Genomic DNA, 21,288 nt, shown 5'->3' with positions numbered 1-21,288 from the left:
TTATTCTCCTCTCGCCTTTTTGTCCCACGTCTAGTCATCCCTCTCGCTGGCTCTGCCTCTCTTTGCCTCTATCTTCCTTTTGCAGTTTACTCCAAATGAACTGAATTAGGGCTTTTCCCGAGGGACGACACGCTGGGAAGCGGTGGCACAGATGTTCACGCAGGTGACAAAAGCAAAAGCGCCACATTAGGCTTTAAATGTGTTGTGTACGCAGCCTCACTCAACTCAATGTAGACACGTTGCAACACCTGCACTCGGTCAAAAATATGTTTTTTTTTTCTTCCGGGCGGCTTCTGGGAACACGTGTCTCATGTTTCCCCACCATGTCTCATATAGTAGGAAGGACGTTTCCTACAGAAGACATAAGGTCATGAGATGAAAGGTCAAATGTCCAGATCCGGTTTCAACTTGTTGCTCCTGGATCACTATGCTCGGGTTGAGGACCTGAAGGTGCTTTCTTCTTAAAAGGTTGATCTCATCTACTATTATCTTGTCTTAGAATAGTAAAAAATCCTTAAAGCCAATAATCTTACTCTGATGTAAGGATTGTTTATGAATAAAATAAGGAATTGTTCATCCAAAACCCAAAGGTCATAACTTGTGAACTGACATGCAAATTGCTTTCTTTTAAGGGGTCACGAGTAAAACAGATTGGTAGCCACGGCTATAATTCTGTCTGAGCTTATATGAATTCTGCTGCACGATTGCCACGTAGAACACGAGGTAAAGGGAATAACCATTATGTCACAAACAACCATCTGTCTTTTGCCAAACTGCCCAAGTTTTATAGCTTTAACTGCAAGAACATGACATCTATTCTGTGCTGGGTGTTTTTGTTTCTCTCTTCGCATCGTACTTCTTCTGAATTCTTCTTTCCCTGCCCTTTTAATGTGAGTAAACATATGTGAATGTCTTCATCGCTCTTGTCTGATTCTCTCGTTTCCAAGAGAACGTGATCTTTGAGCATTTCTCTCGGCCGCCCGGTCTCGTGTCAGGGCCGAGCAGCACGGAGCAAAAGGCTCATTTGTGAACCGGGGCGATGAAAAAGCCATTTACTCCCATGAAAGCCGGTTTCATTGTTCTCCGTGACCGCGGTCAGCACTCTTATGTGACACTGAATGATGGCGTCATCGGCTCAATCGATGCGCTGATCTGGCAACCCCGAAAGGGAAACATGCGTTTGGCAAAATGCTTCATCTCGATATTAAAGTTCTACAGCGAACAAGACAGCTTGTGGACATCCTCACCTGTCCAGTCCATGATGGGGTCGGCCGCGGCGGTGCCTCCTGCTGTAAGCAGATGGGACATGTCAGTGGGGTCAAAGGTCAGGGGGTTTGCTCCAACCACAAAGATGCCAACACACATTCGGTTTAGAAGGAAGACAGCTTTCTTGTCGGGTTCAGAAAATATTGACAGGAATTCAAAAGGATGCAGTTTTATCTCTGGAGGAGAATTCTTTAGAGCTTCACATTCTCACAGTTTAGAAATGGGGTTTGTATTACATACGAAGGAAAGGGGAAGATGAAGGAGAATTTTCAACGTGGATGCAGCTGTTTGATGTTGACGGAGTAAGTTAAACAGAAGAATACACGTTTCAGTCAAAACTTCGGAGGGAGAGGGAAGATTAGGAAGAATATTTCATGGTTTTAGTCCAACGAGATTCCCTTCGGTTAAAGTCAAGAAGACGTGAATGTAGACAGGAGAGAGACGTGTGCAAAGTTTCATGTCATAACACTTAAAACAGAATCTAAAAGCAGATACAACATGAATGCAAAAGTTGGTAACACGTTCTATGACCTCCTCCTTTATAATTCACTATAAACATCATCTGCTTAGAGCACTCTACAGTGATAATAACAAGAACTCATAAATATCTGCAATGCTTTTTAACAGGAAGCATTGCACATCAAAAATCATTTCATAATGTATCATAATGACTCAAAATTGATGGTCACTTACTGCCTTTATTTTGCAAGGATCTCATGTATTAAAAATCCCATAATTGCAATACATTTTGATCTTTTTATGATTCAAAACAATCACGTTATAATGCATTATAATGTGATTATAAGTTGTGATTGTTTGCTTTGAGTAAAGTGAAAAAATATCACAAAATCTAGAACAACACAAAAATGATGTATTCAGACTATGCAAATTATAAAACATTATGATCCTTGCAAAAGAAAAGTGAGCATCATCTATGAAGTATTATGATACTTGATCTTATACGTCATTATACAATGCTTTATCATGTGTTATGATTCTTATACAGCATTATAAATATTTATGTGTTTATAATGCATTATAAACACGTTTTGTTGACATAAAAACAAAAGAAAAATAATAATAAAACTAAAACTGAATGCGGACACAGAAGAGGGACATAGTGGGAGGAGCTGAGTTTACCCGTCACGGCGTCGTCCGGGACCAGCGTCGTGCCGGGGATGGTGATGGGCGCCGTGGTGGTCGCTCCAAACGTGGTCATGGGAAGTGTCGAGGCGATGGTGGGAGGTGCCGTCGTTGTGATGTCTGGACAGACAGAAGGAGAAAACACACTTTGTCTTATTACTTGTTTTTTGCACTCATGACGTGGATGTGCAGATGTGTGTTCCCAGTGCTGTGTAGTGTTTGTGTCCACACATGTTGCTGTTGGGGCAGACACCTGCACTTAGAGCTGATATCCTTTTCCACACCAACAACCTTTCCAGGAACCCAAGAAGCTTTAAAAAGCTCAGGAACTTAACGTGTCTTTCAACAAGAGGCTCTAAAAATAGTCGGTGCCCCTCAAAAAGTCCCTGCTGAGGGAGAATCATTTTCTGACAAGAACTAGAAGAGCAGGGGGTTTGCAGCTTCAAGTGATGCTGAGCAAAGACAAAAAAAAAAAAAAGAGAAAAAAAGAAACTTGACTTTATTCTCCATCTGTTAAAGGTTACAGAATACATTTAAATGCCACAACGCTGAATAAACAAGCGTTTTCAGTGTGATGCTTCGGTGTCAAACCTGTTGCTTACTAATCTGTTATCAGTCTGATTAGCCTGATCTCCACCAGACCTACGTTTGCAAATAGGAATGAGTAAAACAAAGGAGGTGGTATTGATGCAGCTCCTTTAAAAGGCACTGAAAAATAACAAGGAGCTTACTTTAGATGTTTTAACCACCGCAGTGTGACATGTACTAAAACAAAAAAATCCAACATTAAGAGGCATCGTAATCATGGAGGGATTATGAGACAATGTGCCCCTGGGCACAGAATGAGACACCCAAACACAAAGAGCCTCACAGACTCTATTTTTAGTCATTGCGTGTGCCTTTGTTGTCGTTTGGCGTCTGTGTCTGGTGTCTCTCTGTGGTGGCTCGGAATCTATTTTTAGTGGTTTTGCGTGTCTTTGTAGTAGCTTTGGATCGTTTGGTGCATTTATCTGTAAATGTTTGTTTTTGTGTCTATTTTCAGTCATTTTGTGTCTCTTTGTGATTGTTTTGGGTTTGTTTTTCAGTGAGATTTTGTAAATGAGGACCCCTGACCCTTTGGGCTCCTGGGTCTGTGCCTGGCCGGCCCGTTCAGTAATAGTATTAATTAGTAATAATTCAGTAATAACCAGGCTGCATATTTGGCTTTATTTCTGCAGAGTATTGTGACTGATTTGGTGCTGAAGAGATACTGAATACCACACAATCCTGCAACACTCTAGAGTCTGGAGCCGAGTCTTCTTCCCCATCAAGGACCAAAGTAATAAAGACTCTCGCATCATCTAAATTCTACCACACAGTCGACGTCTGGTGATGTGTTTTTATGGAAATGAAGCAAAGTGAAGCTGCATTAGCATATGTAGGCTCTGTGAAAACCCCAGATGGTCTGCATGTAAGTAAACGTTTTTGTGGCGTTTTGAGTGGGACGCAGGTTTGCTCTCACAACCGCGTGGATGCAAGTCGATGAACTAACTCAAAGCTTGAAGCGACATCGTCCGACACAAAAAACAAACAAACAAAAAAACATGATTAAACTGCCGAAACCGATGTGCAAGCTTCTCTCTTGTGAGCTCAAGTCGGCGTCTTCGTGTTGGCGTGGAAACAGGAAGAGACTTTCCCCGCGCAACGTGTCTCTTTGATGAATCAACAGAAACCCTTTTTTTGGGAAGGAGTTGTTCGATAAATCCAAAATGAGCCGCTGGTTAAGATGCGAGGCGCCTTCCACCGAGAAGGCTTTGATTATTTAATAGCACGGAATCAGATGTTTGGCTGATAAGAGCACTTGAGGTCAGAGCTTCATCATTATGTACATTAGCGAGGAGATAAACTGCCTCCGTCAGCATCGAGGTGGGAGAAGCATGTGATTTGGATAATTGGACATGATTGCTAATGTGTATGTTTGTGCCTGTGGGCGAGTTTCCGTGTCATCTGTGTGCGTTTTTCCAGTGTGCATGCAGTCGGGTGTGTGTTGCGTCGTCGTTCCCTCCTTTTGAAGTGTTATTCCTTGTGTTCCTGCTCCTCACTCTCTCTGCACACACACACACACACACACACACCGTCTTCTCCTTTATCTCAGTGTTTGGAGGAGACTGTCGGCCACTTAACCCCAGCTTCTAAACAACAATACGGCAGATTATTAAAACCTTTTCTGAATCGTCTCCCAACTCAGTTGCGACTCTTTATGTGTTCATTTGTTTGTTTTTTTCTTATGTTGATTTTTGGATAACTATCAGGACTCGACAGGAATGGCTGCCAGGTTGCCATTGGCAACCATTCTGAGAAATTGACAACCAATTCTTGGGCTGCATTCCAAATTCCATCCTTATTTTTTTATTTTAACCATAGCTTACTGTGTATTGTTGCATGCATTCAAATGTGACACACTACTTCCTCATAACCTTATACACTAAACCTCTTTCTCATATAAAACTGCAACACAAAGGATTATGGGTCAGAATAGCCAGAATGGCATGCTGGCTTGCATAATGATAAAATGTGACCAGATGCAGGATGACATTCTAATATTTGTGTAAATACCAAAATGTGCACCCTTAATTAATACATATTTTTGAAATATTTGTAGTTTTAGTGGTATTTGAATATCACTGTGCAGTCAGAAGTGGAACCAGACTACGCCACACATGTGCTACACTGTTTTAGAGATAATGGGGAAGCAAATTAAGTTGTTTTACTGACAAAGAACCAGATGAACCTGAACGAAAAAACAAAGTCTTGGGAGGCGAAGCGTCCCGGCGTCTTTGAGCTGGATCCAAAATTATACTTGTTTGTGTGTAAAACAGTTACTGTTATAGAGCTCTATTTCTTTATATCACATTTTCATGATTAAGCTCAAATACAACTGCATCTGTTAATTACTCAAAATATAAGGCAACTTAAAAAAAGCAACCCTGTTTTCAGTTTCGGCACCACTTTTAAAATAGAGTTGATTTTGCATATGGATGCACTTTTATTGGACTAGAGGAGGAGTATGGTAACATTTATTTATAAGTTTATAGTTTAAGCAAACATTTATATGGGTGCTGCTGTTAAACGCACACCAGCTGTACGTTAGACTTTCACATTCTCTGTCCTGCTTCTCTGTATCTTCTCTGTAACATTGAAGATTATCTCCCATCTCTCATTTTTCTCATCCTCTCCTGCTCTTGCTCCATCCTCCCCTCTCTCTCTCTCTCTCTCGCTCTCACACACACAAACAACTCTTCTCTCATCGCCGACTCTGCAATCTCGCCTGCTTTGGCTGATTCTCCTCGTTTCTCCCCGCAAGGCAACCAGATACTCAAACTCCACCATCTCCCTCCTCCCTTCATCTGTTCCTCCCTCACCTACTGTGGGAGGTCAAGCCCTCCTCTGGCTCTCTATCTATTACACACACACACACACACACACACACACACGCAGACACACACACACACACACACACACACACACACGCAGACACACACACACACACACACACCATCCAGCTCTGACCACTGCTGCAGCAGAGATAGTAGCCTGCCATGGCATGCGTCAGCTTTCCGTGTGCTCGCTCTCCCCACTCACTCTCTCTCCATCTCATTACACCAAACACTGCAGATAAGCAGCCTGAAGTGTAAGCAGTTCACTGTTTAATGACTGATTGGCTGGCTGACTGCGGCCACAAGCACATTTCATGCAAAAACACATCAGAAAATGTTGAACATTTTCCTTCTAGTGTTGCACAGTGTTTTTCCTAAAAATGTCGGCATCAAATCTGAAATTCACAAAAGTGCGTGAAACTGGTTCGACCGCTCCCGTTGGCTATTTGAGCCTCAGGGTAACAAATGGTCATCGGACAGGTGGAGGAGGCTCAATCTGCCAAACTGGGGAGCGAATGTGATAAAATTGCGCTTTTTTGGGGAAATACAACAGTGCTTACTTTATGCCAAGTGGCTCTTTCACCATTTCTCAAAAACACTGCAAAGAAAGATCACATGACGATGACGCGTCTTCAAACCGATCTGCCTCAGACTATGAGGAATGTGTTTTGCGGAGAGAAGCAGCGGCTTCCGTCACCATCTATGTCCCGTCATCTGGTCGTGCGGTCTTGGTGACGACCGCTATGTAGTAAATTTGTCATTTTTGGTCTCTGCTACGCGGGTTTAAGCATCAGATATAACGCCTGGCCTTGCAAAGCGTGAGTTGACATTGGTTTGGACGTTTGAAGGACATTAGATTAGGCGAATTGTCGACTATTGTGCAATTTTGGCAAAATATATATAAACATGATGAACTTGTTTTCCGTGTCCATGGCCAATATGGAAAGAAAGATGTCATTTTAAGTCTGTAATCCAGCTGCTTCTCTGTATGTTATTTGTTACCGTTTGTGAAAGCTGAGCTGAGGGAGTCACTCCTGCCAAAACCAGAAACCACAGCCGAGTGTTGTGCTTTAATATCACCCTCCATGTATTATCGCCTTGCCCTGGGGATGATAGTTACTTTTTCCAGAGTCTTTTGATCCAGTTTATACTTGCTCTTTTGGTTTTACTATTTGTGTGCAATGTTGGCAATGAATTAAAGTTTTGGACAAACAAATTAGACCTATGTATTTATTCAGCAGGCAGAAACCTCCGTTCTGGAAAGTGAAGCCAGCGATGAAGTGACTTAAACTTGCATTCCCACTGCTGGCCATCAGGGGGCGACTTCTCTTATCAGAAGAAATCAAATTGCATGAAAGTCTTTGAGAGAATGACTTCTCACCTGATTTATTATCTCAGAAAACATTGTCAACATGATCTCAATCTCTAGTTTCAAGTCTTCTTCAATCCAGCATGATGTTCAGTTAGTAAATGATGGTCCATTTAGAGTCAAGTAGACCATGAAGCAGGGGAAGCTTTAGGGCGGGGCTACCTTGTGATTGACAGGTTGCGTTGTCCGGAGGTTGTCCGTCTTTTCGTCTTACGTTAACGCTTTGGCAGTTTGGTTTCAGTTTATGAAAGTATATTGTAAAATAAGTCTCTTTATTTTATTAGATATTATAGTCTTCAGATTAGTCGGACAAAATTAGGTATCAGAAACTGTATTTTATGTTTATTCATTCAGTGTGGTTTCAGTGGAAGCAGGAATGCCCCCGATCACAGTTACACACACTCACATCTGGAAGCCTGACCTCAGCTGACTGCTGAGCGGCCCCTGTGGAGCAGTTGGGGTTGAGGGCCTTGCTCCAGGGCACCTCAGCGCCTTCTAACTGCTTTCTCACTTTCTGCCGGTCCGGGGACAGAACCGACGACCTCCAGTTCACAAGCTTGCTTCTCTAACCTTAAGGCCAGCCCTGCCTAGCTCAAGGTAATAAATAATGCAAATACTTAAAATAATACATACTACAGGCATTGAGCTGAGGACTTTCAAAGTACGCACATTACTGGAATACGCTGTATAATACACCATTCAGGAGATTATAAAATGACCGGAACACTTTATGTTCTTTATGACATCAAATCTCATCATGCATGTTGTATTTTAAAGGTCATTATAAAAACATCTCGTCAACCAGGATAGATACATGTCGGCCGCAGGTTCATTCTTTTTCACACATTGCATATTGAGTCCATGCAGACACACTGTTGATGATTGGAACTCACCGTCCAGTTCGCAGCCCAGCACCTCCAGTCGGAGGCCCAGGCCCTCGGCGGTGGCTCGCTCCGGGTAGATCCTGACGAAGCGGGTCAGGACGGGACCCATGGACCTCAACTCTGGGGTGTCGTGGTTCTGATTCCCGGAGAATATCTGAGACAGAAGACAGATGCACGTGTCAGGGCCTGATGGTACTTTACTCGAGTTTAACTAGTGTTTGCCAGATGCCAGAATAAGCCAATTAAACAACGAAACATTGAAATAATTATGATTTCCAGGTTTTTTAAGACGAATAATGAGGGGCTGTAGTTGGCAAGCTGTCTGTCTGATCCAGCTTGGTGCAATTGTTTGATCAGCAAGTAGTTTATGTTGATTTTTATAGCTGAGAGCATCAGAACTGTTTGGTGTCATCAGAGATGAAGTTCAAAGACGTTTGAGTCAGAATGACTTTCAGGACTTTGAGATAATTAAATGAATGTGAAACTACAGTAATAATCAGCTCTACAACATCATTATGAGCTCTATTTCACTGAAATTGTTTGTCTTTCAACGGCGAAATGATAATCAGGTAAATCCCAGACAAATCAAAGTTCTCCTTCCTGCTATCCTCGACATTGTGAAGCACCCAAAGTGACGTAAAGCCGCTCCACGGCGGCGACAGCAAAAGCAACAATAACATATTCTGTTCTGATGCAAGTCTGCTTCTGATCAAGCATCGAGCAGTTTGAGGAAAAAAGCTGAAACAGAATCAAAAAGGAGCAAAACAAAGACAAAAGGCAGGAAACCAGAGCCAGAGACGGATCCTTTCATATGTCCAACATGGAAGCAGCACAGATGAAAATGGTTTCCGTCACGCTGGGAGCCAAGAGGTGGGACGCCAAAACACCAAGCGTCCTCCTGCCTGCCTGCCTGAAGTGCTGAGGTTTCCTCTCTCCTGCTGCAGTGTGGCATTGTGGGTAGCTGGATGTGACCGTGTGTGCAAAAGTCAGGATTTTACAGAATACACAAAGACTTAAGTCTGTACGAGTCTCCTGAGCATTCACCTTGAACAAAAACAGATGGTTTTTTTGTTGCATTATTTATTGGTTCGTGTGTTCATGTTTTTCTTTTTTACTGTTTCTTCCAACATGCTCACTTTTTTTTATATAAATATATATTTTTTTTTACATCTGGCTTGGGACTCATATAGCTTTTCTTTTCTTTATTTCTGTAAAAATGTATTCTTGTCTATGACAAAGAAACATTGATTGTACTATAAATTGACAGTGATGTTCACAGATCATAAAAAGTTTGTACCTTCAACCTTTTATTTTATCGTGCCAAAGATCCAGATATTTTCTAACGCTGTTCTTGATATTTCTAATGCTGATTCAAGCCATAGAGGAGCTCCAACTATGCGTCACGTAAGTGAGTCACTGGAGCCCCCCAAAAACACTATAATAAATGAATATTGCATTCATATTTACTTGGGTGTCAAAGAAATTCATATTTTGCCTAAAATAATGACCAAGTTACAGATTTACTTCCAAGGATCTTCTGGGGAACGTTTGGGGGGAATTATGGATCGGTAAAAATAAAGTGTTTCTTCAGTTCTGTTGCTGAGGTTCAGTGCGGGATGACAGTCAACTCATAAAAAGATTAATTTAAAGTAATAATCACTTTAAGTACACAGTAGAATGACAGACGGTGTTAATGTTACTGTTGAACTGGATGAATAAGATGAATTATTTCCAAGCAGCTTGAGTTCGTTTGTGAAACTGCAGCAGAATTATGATTCTGGATTGATAGGATTTTTGTCAACATCCTATAAAAGTGTCTTGATTTTAGGATTAGTTTTTAAACTCAGGTTAAGAGTTCTCCTGAGTTCTCGCTGCCTCGTCTTTTGAAGAGGTTTTTATAAAAAGACACAGGAAACAGAGCAGAGAGGATTAGCGGGGGGACGGAGGAGCATCTCCATCTCCGTCTGCAGTGAATCAGCAGGAGTCTGATGGCCATCCTCGTCCTCCGCCCCGCCATCTGGAACGCATAGAGGAGGATGTCGCACCAACGGGTCCAGCCGTGCAGAGGAAGCCGGGCCTCGACAGCAATGGCATGAACTTCCTCTTGAAAAGTGGAATTAAAGCCACTTAAAGCAGCGAGAGGAGGTCAAGACCGGGACTGAGACCGAACATTTTCACAGCTCAACAAATTCATTAAAAAAAAAACGCCTCGCAATCAAACACAGCAATGTCTTTCTTGTGAAATTTCCGTCAGCGGTTTTCGCTTCCTCATTTCTCCCATTATTACTCATGTTAACCACACAGCTCTTCTTCCTTTTATTCTGAAACTCTCTAAGATGCTTGTTGGTTTCAGACGAAGAGTTGAGGTGCTAAAAAGAAAAACTAGCCTTTTAAACATCATGGGACGTTTTCTTGAGTGTCCTGGTACTTGATGATAAATAATTTAGTATTTTTCTGTCTTTACCACAAGAACCGCCTTTAATTGCTCTTGTATAGTACTCTATTTTTGCTTCTATTCTTTACTCGTTGTATAGACCTCTTTTTGTTATGATTTATTTGTTTAGCTCCCTATTTATCCGTACTTATTCGTGTCTGTGTGCTGCTGCAACATCTGCATTTCTGCTCTGGGGATCAATAAAGCCTTATCTTATCATATCTTATCTTATCTCTTATTTTATCTTATCTTATCTTATCTGGTGCCTGCGTAAAGCAATATGAGAGGACGAGCTCTGTGAAGCCTGCGAGGTGAAAGCCGGGGCTTGTAAAGCATCAGCTGTGAATAATTGAATGTATTTTCATCAGCTCCTCTCGACTCCAGATTATGGCAACTGGATTTAAAAGATTTTAGGAAGTAAATCCAATTAATTCACTTAATTCAGACATAGACTTGTGATTTTCCAACACAATCTCACTCCAGTGCGACGAATAATGCAGCGTTACGATTCCCCCTAGCGACGCTGACGTGACTAAAAGTCAACTTTACTTTAGTTTGTAAGAACAGCCGGCTTAACACAAGTCATCTGTTTATTTGACCCTTTGACCTCCACTCCCGCCTGCCCTGTGTGGACTATCTCACTCTTTATGCCACGTCTGTTACGTTTTCCCAGATTTTACATAAGCTCGTATTTTGAGGATGTAAATATATTGTATAGAGGAAAATGACGGTTCAAAGAATCGTGAACACAAATCAAATTATTTTAACGCCCACACATACCAACGAGTATCATTTCCAGTGCAGAAGTTAGAAACACCATATGGGACCTCTGATACGCAGTGAAGCTACCGTGCAGAGCCTCAGTGCATGAGCGAAAAAACAGTCAGCAAGTGATTATTAAATAAATAATAGGTGTTAAATAAATAGATGTTCAGTTGGTTGGACTACATCCTCCCACCACACCTTTATTTTTTTTATTTTATAGTCTGCATTTTCATTGCTGAGCCCCACACATAATATGGTTTGCTCTTACAACAACTCGAGCTTTCATCGAGTGCGTCAGACAAATAAATGAATAGCAGTCTATAATTTGCTTAGCATTTCATTCTGGGAGCAGCGTAGCCGTCGAGCGGCGGTCTGATGGCTTCCAGGAATTACACATTACAGTGAGAGTAGGTTTATTTCATGTCCACAGATTTTTATCTGCCTCCTGTGTAATTCACTTTCGGTTCATCTTTGTTTGTCACCAAAATGCCACCGAATGAGACCGCGTCGCGTGTTAATAGGAAGATAAAGGAAGAAGTGGAACCATTTCATCTGCGGTGTTCATAACCTTCCCCTTTCAAATCACTAACATATTTCTAGTGGCAATCTTTAGTTGCTTATAAATCAATGTACAACTTAAAACGCTATGATACAGATAAATTGAACTTGCTGTTTCACCAAGTCTAAAAGTGTTCATACCAATATATGATTGGGTCCCATAACACATCTACACTGCTCTGCTAGGACATGTTAACATATTTTATTATTCTAAAAGCACATTATTGTTCTCATGATGTCTGTCTGAATATAGCTGTATCCACACTCCTCCTTTTTAGTGCCTGTCTCTTTAAGAACTCTCCCATAAAAACTCTCTGCTCTGATTGGCCCACAAAAACTGACTGGGTCGTCTTATTTCACAGCTTGTGTGTTGACAGGAAGTCCAGACAGCTTTTCATCATATGTCCACTTTAAATACACAATCACAAAGCCTGATTCTTCACCATTTCAGCAGAAATACGTGTGAAACTCCCCAAAGCGTACATGCAGGTGCACGTCAAACCAACCTTGGGCTTGGTGGTGTTGTCCTCCTTGACAATGGTCCACTCTTCCCCGTCCAGGCTGTGTCCCACCCTGAACCTCTTCATGAAGACGTTCCTGTCGCGGTGTTTCCCTCCCTGGATCACCACGCCGCTCACCATCTTGTCCTGGCCAAGATCCACCTGCCAGCCCGCACAATGAGGGGAATAAACGCTTGGTTTGGCTCACTGAGCGGTTGATAAATGATTGTACAGTACACCGCTGTTTGTTTTTGGCTTAAATCAGTGGTTTCATGGAAAAACCTCTCCACACCATCAAGGATTACAAGGTATTCAGTGTTTTGGTGACATAATCTGATCAACTATTCCCCATCATTCAAAGTTCAGGATTAAATCTCACCTGCAGCCACTCGTTTCTGAAGGGCTGGGTTTGCTGCCCGGTCCAGCCCGATCTCCCCGTCAACAAACGTGTGTTTTCAGCCATCCAGCCCCGGTCGGCGTACGACGAGGCGCGGATCTGAGCATCTGAGATCTGACCGGACACCATCCCCAGCATCCCTGAACAGGGGTAGTCTGCAGGGGAGAGAGGGGGGATAAGGAACGCTTGAAAGGCGAACAGTGTGATAAGAAGGGCTACAGCCGTCCTTATCTTGTCACTGCTTGAGTCAGCAGTTTTAGTTGATGCCTCTGGGCGCTGCTGCCGTTAAAAACACGGGAGACTCGTGTATCTGTATTTGTTTCAGCGTAGCGTTCTGTGTGAACAAGCAAGTGTGAGGACTGACTTCATATCGCTTTGTTTTGAACCAATGAATTTAAGGTTTTACCTTTAAAAAATACAATATAATTTAGAATTTTTTTCAAGTGCTCACAATGAGACGTGGAATAAAATGTGATTTATCTTTATTTAAGCTTAGATTTGGTTGTTTTTGCTCATCACACATGCTTCGTTCAAGTACCATTGGAAAGTTCTGTTTTTAACCATTTCTGGTTATGATAAACATTTGTAAAAGAAAACCACCTTTCAAACCCACCGACTGGTTGTGGCCTTCAGAGGGTTTACTGATATAACTAAGAGCAATGGTATCGCTGCTCCATAAACAGACGTAGCCATGGTTCTGTTCTGTTTCCTAATGCGGATACTTGTTTGACCAACCAGGTCAGTCTGTTGTTCAAATACTAGGAAATATACTTGCATAATGACCGGATAATTGAGAGGGTTTAGCTGTGCTTTGCGTTTTCTCCTAATAAGAAAACGTAATTAAACTCTAAAATATGTGGACACAATGGTCTGGTCCAGATCCATTATCCACAACAAGCTAGATCTAATATCCGGGCTCCAACAGTCCTTGTCTCAGTGTGATATTTGTATGACAAATACCTCCAGAGTTATATCTGGGGCTTAACAACAGCTCCCGAGGATGTAAATTCCTCCGCAAAGTGAATTTACAGCGACCCAGTGTGTTGGTTATGGAAACCCCCCACAGCACCGTCTGTGTGTGTTCCCCATGTTTCCTCCGGGGACAGAAACTAATGGGTTAAATGGGAAAAAGTGAGCTCTTCTTTCCTCTATTTTATGACTCCTTTAAATGATTTGAATTAGGAGTTTGGTTGAGGATTAAATAGAGAAATTGGATTACATTTGAAGGATGAAGATTAAGGTCACGGGTTTAGGAGTGAATGACCGAGTGATTCAGCGCTTGCAGCGCCAAACACACGCTTTTCCCCAGTTGTGTCATTACATCTCCTGAATCACCTGTCTAGCACTCGGCAGCCTGTTCTCCTGTGAGTAAGAGCCTAATATCTACGTTATGGAGCTCTCCTACTGAGAGTTGCTTGTAGCACATCAAGGACTGAGGTTTATATAATGTTAGAGGATGAGTAATGAGGCAGCATGTTTTTTTTTTTCCTCCGCTCCTCGGTAATGAATAACGGTGTCCTTCTGTGGGAGTTTGCGCTCGCCTTGGAAGCAGTGATTATTTTAAATCAACAGAGCAGCAGGAGCTTCTCGTCCCGCAGCCAAAAAGATGTCGCTTTGATTCACGATGTGGAAAAGTGTGAAAATGTTATTAACAGGAGAGCGTACGGTCCGAAAAGAACACATAAAACTTGTGCAGGAGTGTCATTCATTTCCTTTTTACACGAGGTGTTAACATTACTTTACTCCCTTCGTAGAGATATATTTAGGGTTTGTGAAAATGCATAAATGCAAACAACTTCTATGGAGTGTTTTATGTGTTTTCTACCTCATCGGTTTAAATGTTTTCTATGTTTTAGTGTCAAACTGTTTAAAAGTGCTGTATATATCAATGTAAATGTATTAAATTGATTGTTTGACGTCTGCAAAAGTAAACTTCTAGTATAAAATGTTTAAGAAAAGTGGGTTTTGCATTTGTAAATGTAAGTCAGAGGCACAAACTGGGCTTGAGATTGTGAAGAAATTTATATTCAGGTTAAAGAAAGTGAAATTTAGAACTTTACACTTCATATATAGTTTAAATTAGGATGTTATCAAATAAAATCTAACAATTAAGCGAAAAGGTAATTTTCCAAATCGTAAGTGCATGTATATTGTTGTGTGTGTTTTGTTTTTCATGATTACCATGAATCATGTTCGCATGCATCATAATATATTAGAAGTGTTAGATTAGATAAGATTTAGATTACATTAAACTTTAATGACCCATTTGTTGACGGGGGAAGTTAATTAAGGAAGAAAATGTACATGAATGAGTTATGATTCCAGTAGCAGGGGTTATTGAAAAGCATAAATCAATGCATCAAGAGTTCAAGCTGCGAGCGTAGCCTCGTATGTACAGTACTTGTGAGTTTGTGTACTGGAAGTGTTTGCCAGCATTACCTGACGTCCTGCAGCCGTAGATCTCGAAGCGCATGCAGATGCCTTGCTCCCAGGACATGGGGCGGACCCGGACGAAGCGGGCCAGAGTCTGCTTGGGGAGGAAGGAGCGAGCCTCGTCGGTCGGGTTGTGGTTCCCCTGGAACATCTGAAGACGAGAAAAGAAACTACCAGTCAGTACTTTGCTACTTCTGCTACTGGTAGTATCACTGCTGTTACTGCAACTCAGACTGGTACAACTGTTGTTATATACTTCTAATACTAATACTACTGCTGCTTTTACTGACACTGAAATAAGTACAACTTGTGTTAACCACAACTAAATGGTCCTCATTTATATAGTGCTTTACAGTAATGAATTCACACACCGACGGCGGAGTCAGCCAGCTCGTCTGGAGCAATTAGGGTGAGGTGTCTTGCTCAGGGACACCAGACACTCAGCTAGGAGGAGCCGGGGATCGAACCGGCAATCTTGTGGTTGCCAGCCAACCCACTCTACCTCCTGAGCTAAAGCCCCCACAACTACTAAACGACTACTACTACTACCAATACTTTTGCAACTACTGTCACTACTACTACTGGTTTTACTACCTCTTTACTACTGTTACTACTACTTATACTACTGGTTTACTACCACTGTTACTACTACAACTGCTGTATTCACAATTACTACAATTATTACTACTGCTGCTTGTATTACAACTGCCACTAGTTATCACCACAACTACTATTACGGAGTATACTATCACTTCTACTACTACTGTACTAACACTGCCACTACTACTACTACTACTACTACTACCACTACTACAAGTAATATCACCACTAGTACTACCTCTGGTCCACATATTTAAATTTGATGAGTTCTTGCACAGATAGCTACATAACTTGTGTGACGACCAGCTGATGCAAGTATCCGTTTGTTTGAGGTGGTTTGACCCAGGTTTGACCCAGATTTTACCCAGGTTTGACCCAGGTTTGACCCAGGTTTGACCCCGACTCATGACCAAGACACTGGACTTGAACAACATGGAAGCTGTTGTTGAAACTGTTCAACAACAGGCATGAGTCCATATTTAGCACCCTGGCTCACTCACTCACACACTCCGATGCTTGATTTTACAGTAGTCGACACTTGTTTTGTGTGATGCTAGCATAATGAACTTGAATACATCAATATGTCACTTAATGGGTCCCCGTGGAAGAGATGATGTTATCTCTGCACGTCAGTCAGACGTCCAGACCACAGTTCCTCCAAAGAAATGCATTCTGATGTCGATCAGACTTGTTTTAGTGGAGGTTGAGATTAGGGACACTGCCAAATATTGTCAGCCTCTGAAAACATTGATTCAACCATCCACACATCTCTCCCCATTGATTAGAAGCCAGTGTCCTTCATTACTCATCAATATTAGACACACAAGGGTTTTGGGGCAGAAATGAGTCCTCATCACCTTCGGCTTGGAGCCCTCCTTCACGGTGACCCAGTCCTCTCCGTTGGAGCTCAGCTCCACTTTGTATGAGCGGACATAATAGTGCTTCTTTGTCTCTTTTGAGATGGCTCCCTGAGTCCCGATGGCCGTGACGAATCGGAGGAATCCCAAGTCCACCTGGAAACACAGGAATACAAGAAAGGATGAAAGGCGAGGTACGCTGGGGGGTACTTCTGTACTGCTAGTACTCAGAGCTTGACTTATCTCACAAAATAGAGGTTATGATTTGATAAAAAACAACATATTCACATTTAGTCAGCTGTAAATGAACACAACATCAATGGATTAACTGTAGAAATATACAGCTAAAAGTTATGGTCGAAGTATATCTTAAAGTTGTATATAAGTTGTTGAAATATAATTCCTTAAATTTATGTTTAAAGGGTTAAAATGTATAGCTTAACATTTTATGTTAAAATGTACGGAAGCGTATTGTATTCACTTGAGTAATTTTTTTTGGGGGTTTGTTTTTTGGAGTAATTATTCCTGTTTTTCTGAGTAATTTATTTCTGTGGTCTGTTTTTCTGAGTAATTTTTTTTTGGTCTGTTTTTCTGAGTAATTTTTTTTTGTTTGGTTGTTTTTCTGACTAATTATTTTTCCTGATTTTCTGAGTAATTCTTTTCCTGTTTTTCGGAGTAATTTATTTTCTGTTTTTCGTGGTAATTTTTTTTCTGTTTTTCGTGGTAATTTTTTTTCTGTTTTTCGGAGTAATTTTTTTTTCTGAATTATCGCGATACTTCGAACTCCCGCGAGAACCTCCAACCTGCAAGTGACTCCCATGGACCTGTAGTGACTCCTGCATACACATGCCCCATCTTCAGCTATTCAGCCGCAAAGTCCTCAGGTGCCTGCGTAAAGTGGATACACTTATGGTAATACCATCTATATGACTCAAAGACAGGACTATCTCCCAGTGTCTTAATCCCAGATCAAAGTAGAACTTGATCAAACTAAACAAGTCGGTCATGTTGGCCTCCATTATCGAGCTTTCACAAAGGAATGAATGCGTCTATTGTTTCAAATGCTGTCTAAACTCAGAAAAATTATTCAGAAAATCAGAAAAAAATTACTCTGAAAAACAGAAAAAAAAAAAAAATTACTCCGAAAAACAGACCAAAAAAAAATTACTCAGAAAAACAGACAAAAAAAATTTACTCAGAAAAACAGACCAAAAAAATTACTCCGAAAAACAGACCAAAAAATGAATTACTCCGAAAAACAGACCAAAAAATTAATTACTATGAAAAACAGACCAAAGAATTAAATTACTCAGAAAAACAGACCAAAGAAATAAATTACTCAGAAAAACAGAAATAATTACTCCAAAAAACAAACCAAAAAAAAATTACTCAAGTGAATGCAATACGCTTACGTAAAAATGTACATCTGAAAGTCATGTACAAATGATTGAAGTTTATAACTAAAGGTTATGTATAAATGGTGGAAATCTATAGCTTCGATATATTAAATGTATGCAGCTAGTTGACGTAAACATTGACATCCACTTTTCTGCACTTTGACATAATCAATACTGTTTAATGACTGGTAATGAATGCATAATTTGGGACGTGTCATTAAGAACATTGAGAAGCACCGGCATCAGAGTTAAAGGAGGTGATTTATGATGGCAAATCGAGGTGGAGACAGTAAATGAGACAGGTCTCCCTCTTCTTACAACAAGCGCTGTCAAAAAGCACTTAAGACCGGAAATGAAAGTATGAAGAGTCTTTATTTAAAAGCCTGATTTAACCCCGCGCTGCTCAAGCAGAAGGTCGTGTTTGTTCTAGATTTTAAAGTGTCAAAGTGTGTTGCTGCATCCAGAAGAAGGAGAAATAAATAGTTCTTTGACGTTGCACACCAAATATAACATGAGCACTAACTTATACATAACGAGCCAAAGCCTCCACTACAACGCCGCCTTGCACCATGTTTCGCTTGATGCATCATGGGAAACAAGAGGCTCAGATGTCATTAATTATACCGTTAGTGATCCGTCTGTAAGTAGACAGTGAAAAATCAGAGCAAGACACGAGAGATAGGCAGACAACCGCCTCTCGACCACAAAGCCTAGACCTTTAGAGGAGCGTTATGCAGACAGTTTTCTCCACTGTTAAACTTAGTTATGTCATGATCATTACTCGCCTTAATCGTTACTCTTCAACCATCCACCTCAGTCTTTTCCGTCATGTTTCTGATTTTAAATATCACGTTTAAAGAGAGGAGACCGTATGAGACGTGAATGCTTCTCATTAACATTTATGAGGTGATTTACCTTTCTGCAACTCTTTTTATTACAAAAACATCTTTTACCAGAAATAGTTGCAGCATGACATTTGATTTAGGTCATGTGTAATTCAGCCCTGTTGAGTGGATGATACACTGAGGTTTGAGCCTCAGGCAGCTGATCCACAAAGAAGTCCAGAAGAGTGTGTTTGCGTGTGTGTGTGTGTGTGTGTGTGTGTATGTGTGTGTATGTGTGTGTGTGTGTGTGTGTGTGTGTGTGTGTGTATGTGTGTATGTGTGTGTGTGTGTGCGTGTGTGTGTGTATGCGTGTGTTTGTGTATGTGTGTAGGAACCAGCTCAGGATCAATTTTACGGTTGTGCACCCGCATCACTAATGACTAGTGTATGACCTGTGGTGTGTGTGTGTGTGTGTATGTGTGTGTGTGTGTGTGTGTGTGTGTGTGTATGTGTGTATGTGTGTGTGTGTGTGCGTGTGTGTGTGTATGCGTGTGTTTGTGTATGTGTGTAGGAACCAGCTCAGGATCAATTTTACGGTTGTGCACCCGCATCACTAATGACTAGTGTATGACCTGTGGTGTGTGTGTGTGTGTGTGTGTGTGTGTCCCTCTAGGTTAAGAAGTTGTTTCAGACAGACGGCAAGTTTTTGGGAGTAAGGACTAAATATATAACTGTACTTGGAAAAAGTAGGACTGCACATATTTTTTCCTAGAATGAGGTCCACTGGAAGAGGTGGGATTTCACTAGCAACGTAAAAAATAGTCTATTTTTTGGTTTCAGCAATAAATAAAAAAAAGATTTATCAATCTTGGTGTGTTCAACCAATATTGACATTTATGAGAAGAAGAAAAGACTAACTGAGCACTCAGTTAGTATAATATAGAAGGACAGGTATATATCAGAGGTTAGAGGTAAAGTGTCAGGTTTAAACTCAATGTGTAGCAATACCGGAACAAGCCAGCAGGCTAACGTGGACAAGGAGCTAACAATGGATAACAGCATTTATGTCTTGTGCTAAAGACTGAGCTCATAAAAGGGTTCAAAACATAAAAAAATGGCAAAAAAAAACCCACACAAATGAACCAGAAGAGATTAATGAAATCTTATTTCCACGTCACACATCTGGACATTTAGTTGGTCGTAGCCATTAGCTTCTCCCGTACCTATTATGTGTCTATATCTGTAAAACTCAGTGAAGCATTCAGTTCATAAAATTGAGATTATCCAAAGATGCCGGTTTTATGATTATTATTTTAAGTAGGCCAACTACTTTATTGGCAATCTTTATCCAAACAGTAACTATCTAATTTTAGAAGGAAGTGCTGATGGAAACTAACTTCACTCCAACTCTACCTGACATATAGCTTTAAAAAAAGGACAAATAGCCTATTTTTAATTTATAAAAAGATGGCAAAAATCATAGCCAACATGTCTCTGGTGTCTGAGCGATATCCTTCTTTGGTTGTAACTGACTGAACTCATTGTCGTCTGTCTGATTCATTGAGACCAACTCACTCATACAGGTATCTTGGTTTGAAACAGAATGTGAAAGTCACAAAGTGTAACTTGTCTTCTCTGTTTTTTTGTGGGGTTTTTTTAAATATAAGAGAATCCAAGGGAAATTACAGTGACACTATCACATCTCATGGTTACTTCCCACAGTTTTCTCATGAAATTATGATCTAAGGGCTGAATAGCAGATAAAGCTTGTTCAGATGGCCGAGGTATTTTTATCTCTGTGGGAAAGAGGCGTCCAGAAACGAGACTGTAAGAGATAAAAAATAAATTAAAAAATATTCATAAAAGATGGTTATCATCAAAGAGAGCAGAAGTGATAACAGAACGTGTTACAGTGGACTTGTACAGTTATGATCCACATTTATTCTGTCCATAAATGCTAAAATATTTAAAATGAAGAGTGCTTCAGCGGGACTGAATGCAGCTCCATATATAGTGATCACATGGAGTTCCTTCAAACTGCATCAAGGCATTAAGTGGAATCCATTTATTTTCATAAGTGTGTATTAATTAATGTGACACTCCAATTGACTTCCACTTCAATCCACTTCAACTGAACACAATTGCCTGTTTGTTGCATTTGGGAATTAGCAGTTGCTTACCAAAAATAACACAGCGCTTCAGTATGTGGGATGCTTTTAATATATGGTATGCAATTATATTACCATAGTCACGCTACCGCCATGATACTGTACATGGGAAGGGACCAGAGGCCATTATTTAACTTCTCCCACTGTCGCTTATTCAGGGAAAGACGGAGGAAATAGCTCCCGTGGGTTTGTGTGGGCTCCGTGACTGACAGGGAGACCCCTGGGAAACGATGTTCCGTGGGATTGCTCGCACGATTTTCCCAGCTGGCCTTTGATC

At 41.0% G+C, this 21,288-nt stretch overlaps 1 protein-coding gene across 2 annotated transcripts in view; it reads right to left on the bottom strand.

Annotated features, from left to right (window-relative positions):
* The window catches only part of LOC311012055 (neuropilin-1a-like), a 79,367-nt gene that overhangs the window by 9,328 nt on the left and 48,751 nt on the right, over positions 1-21,288 (bottom strand). The window contains exons 7-13 of one of the 2 annotated variants that reach the window (XM_084007351.1): positions 16,623-16,778; positions 15,172-15,316; positions 12,715-12,887; positions 12,342-12,497; positions 8,088-8,232; positions 2,407-2,529; positions 1,248-1,289 (exon numbers count right to left, since the gene is read on the bottom strand). In XM_084007351.1, coding sequence (XP_083863477.1) covers positions 1,248-1,289; positions 2,407-2,529; positions 8,088-8,232; positions 12,342-12,497; positions 12,715-12,887; positions 15,172-15,316; positions 16,623-16,778 — 940 coding nt within the window. The remainder of the gene's footprint in view (positions 1-1,247; positions 1,290-2,406; positions 2,530-8,087; positions 8,233-12,341; positions 12,498-12,714; positions 12,888-15,171; positions 15,317-16,622; positions 16,779-21,288) is intronic. The other variant, XM_084007352.1, reaches the window with a different exon arrangement.

Source organism: Eutrigla gurnardus (genome assembly GCF_963514095.1).
Source record: "Eutrigla gurnardus genome assembly, chromosome: 4".
NCBI lineage: Eukaryota > Metazoa > Chordata > Actinopteri > Perciformes > Triglidae > Eutrigla > Eutrigla gurnardus.
The sequence above is the reverse complement of the archived record's forward strand: the minus strand, read 5'-3'. Positions and strand labels throughout refer to the sequence as shown.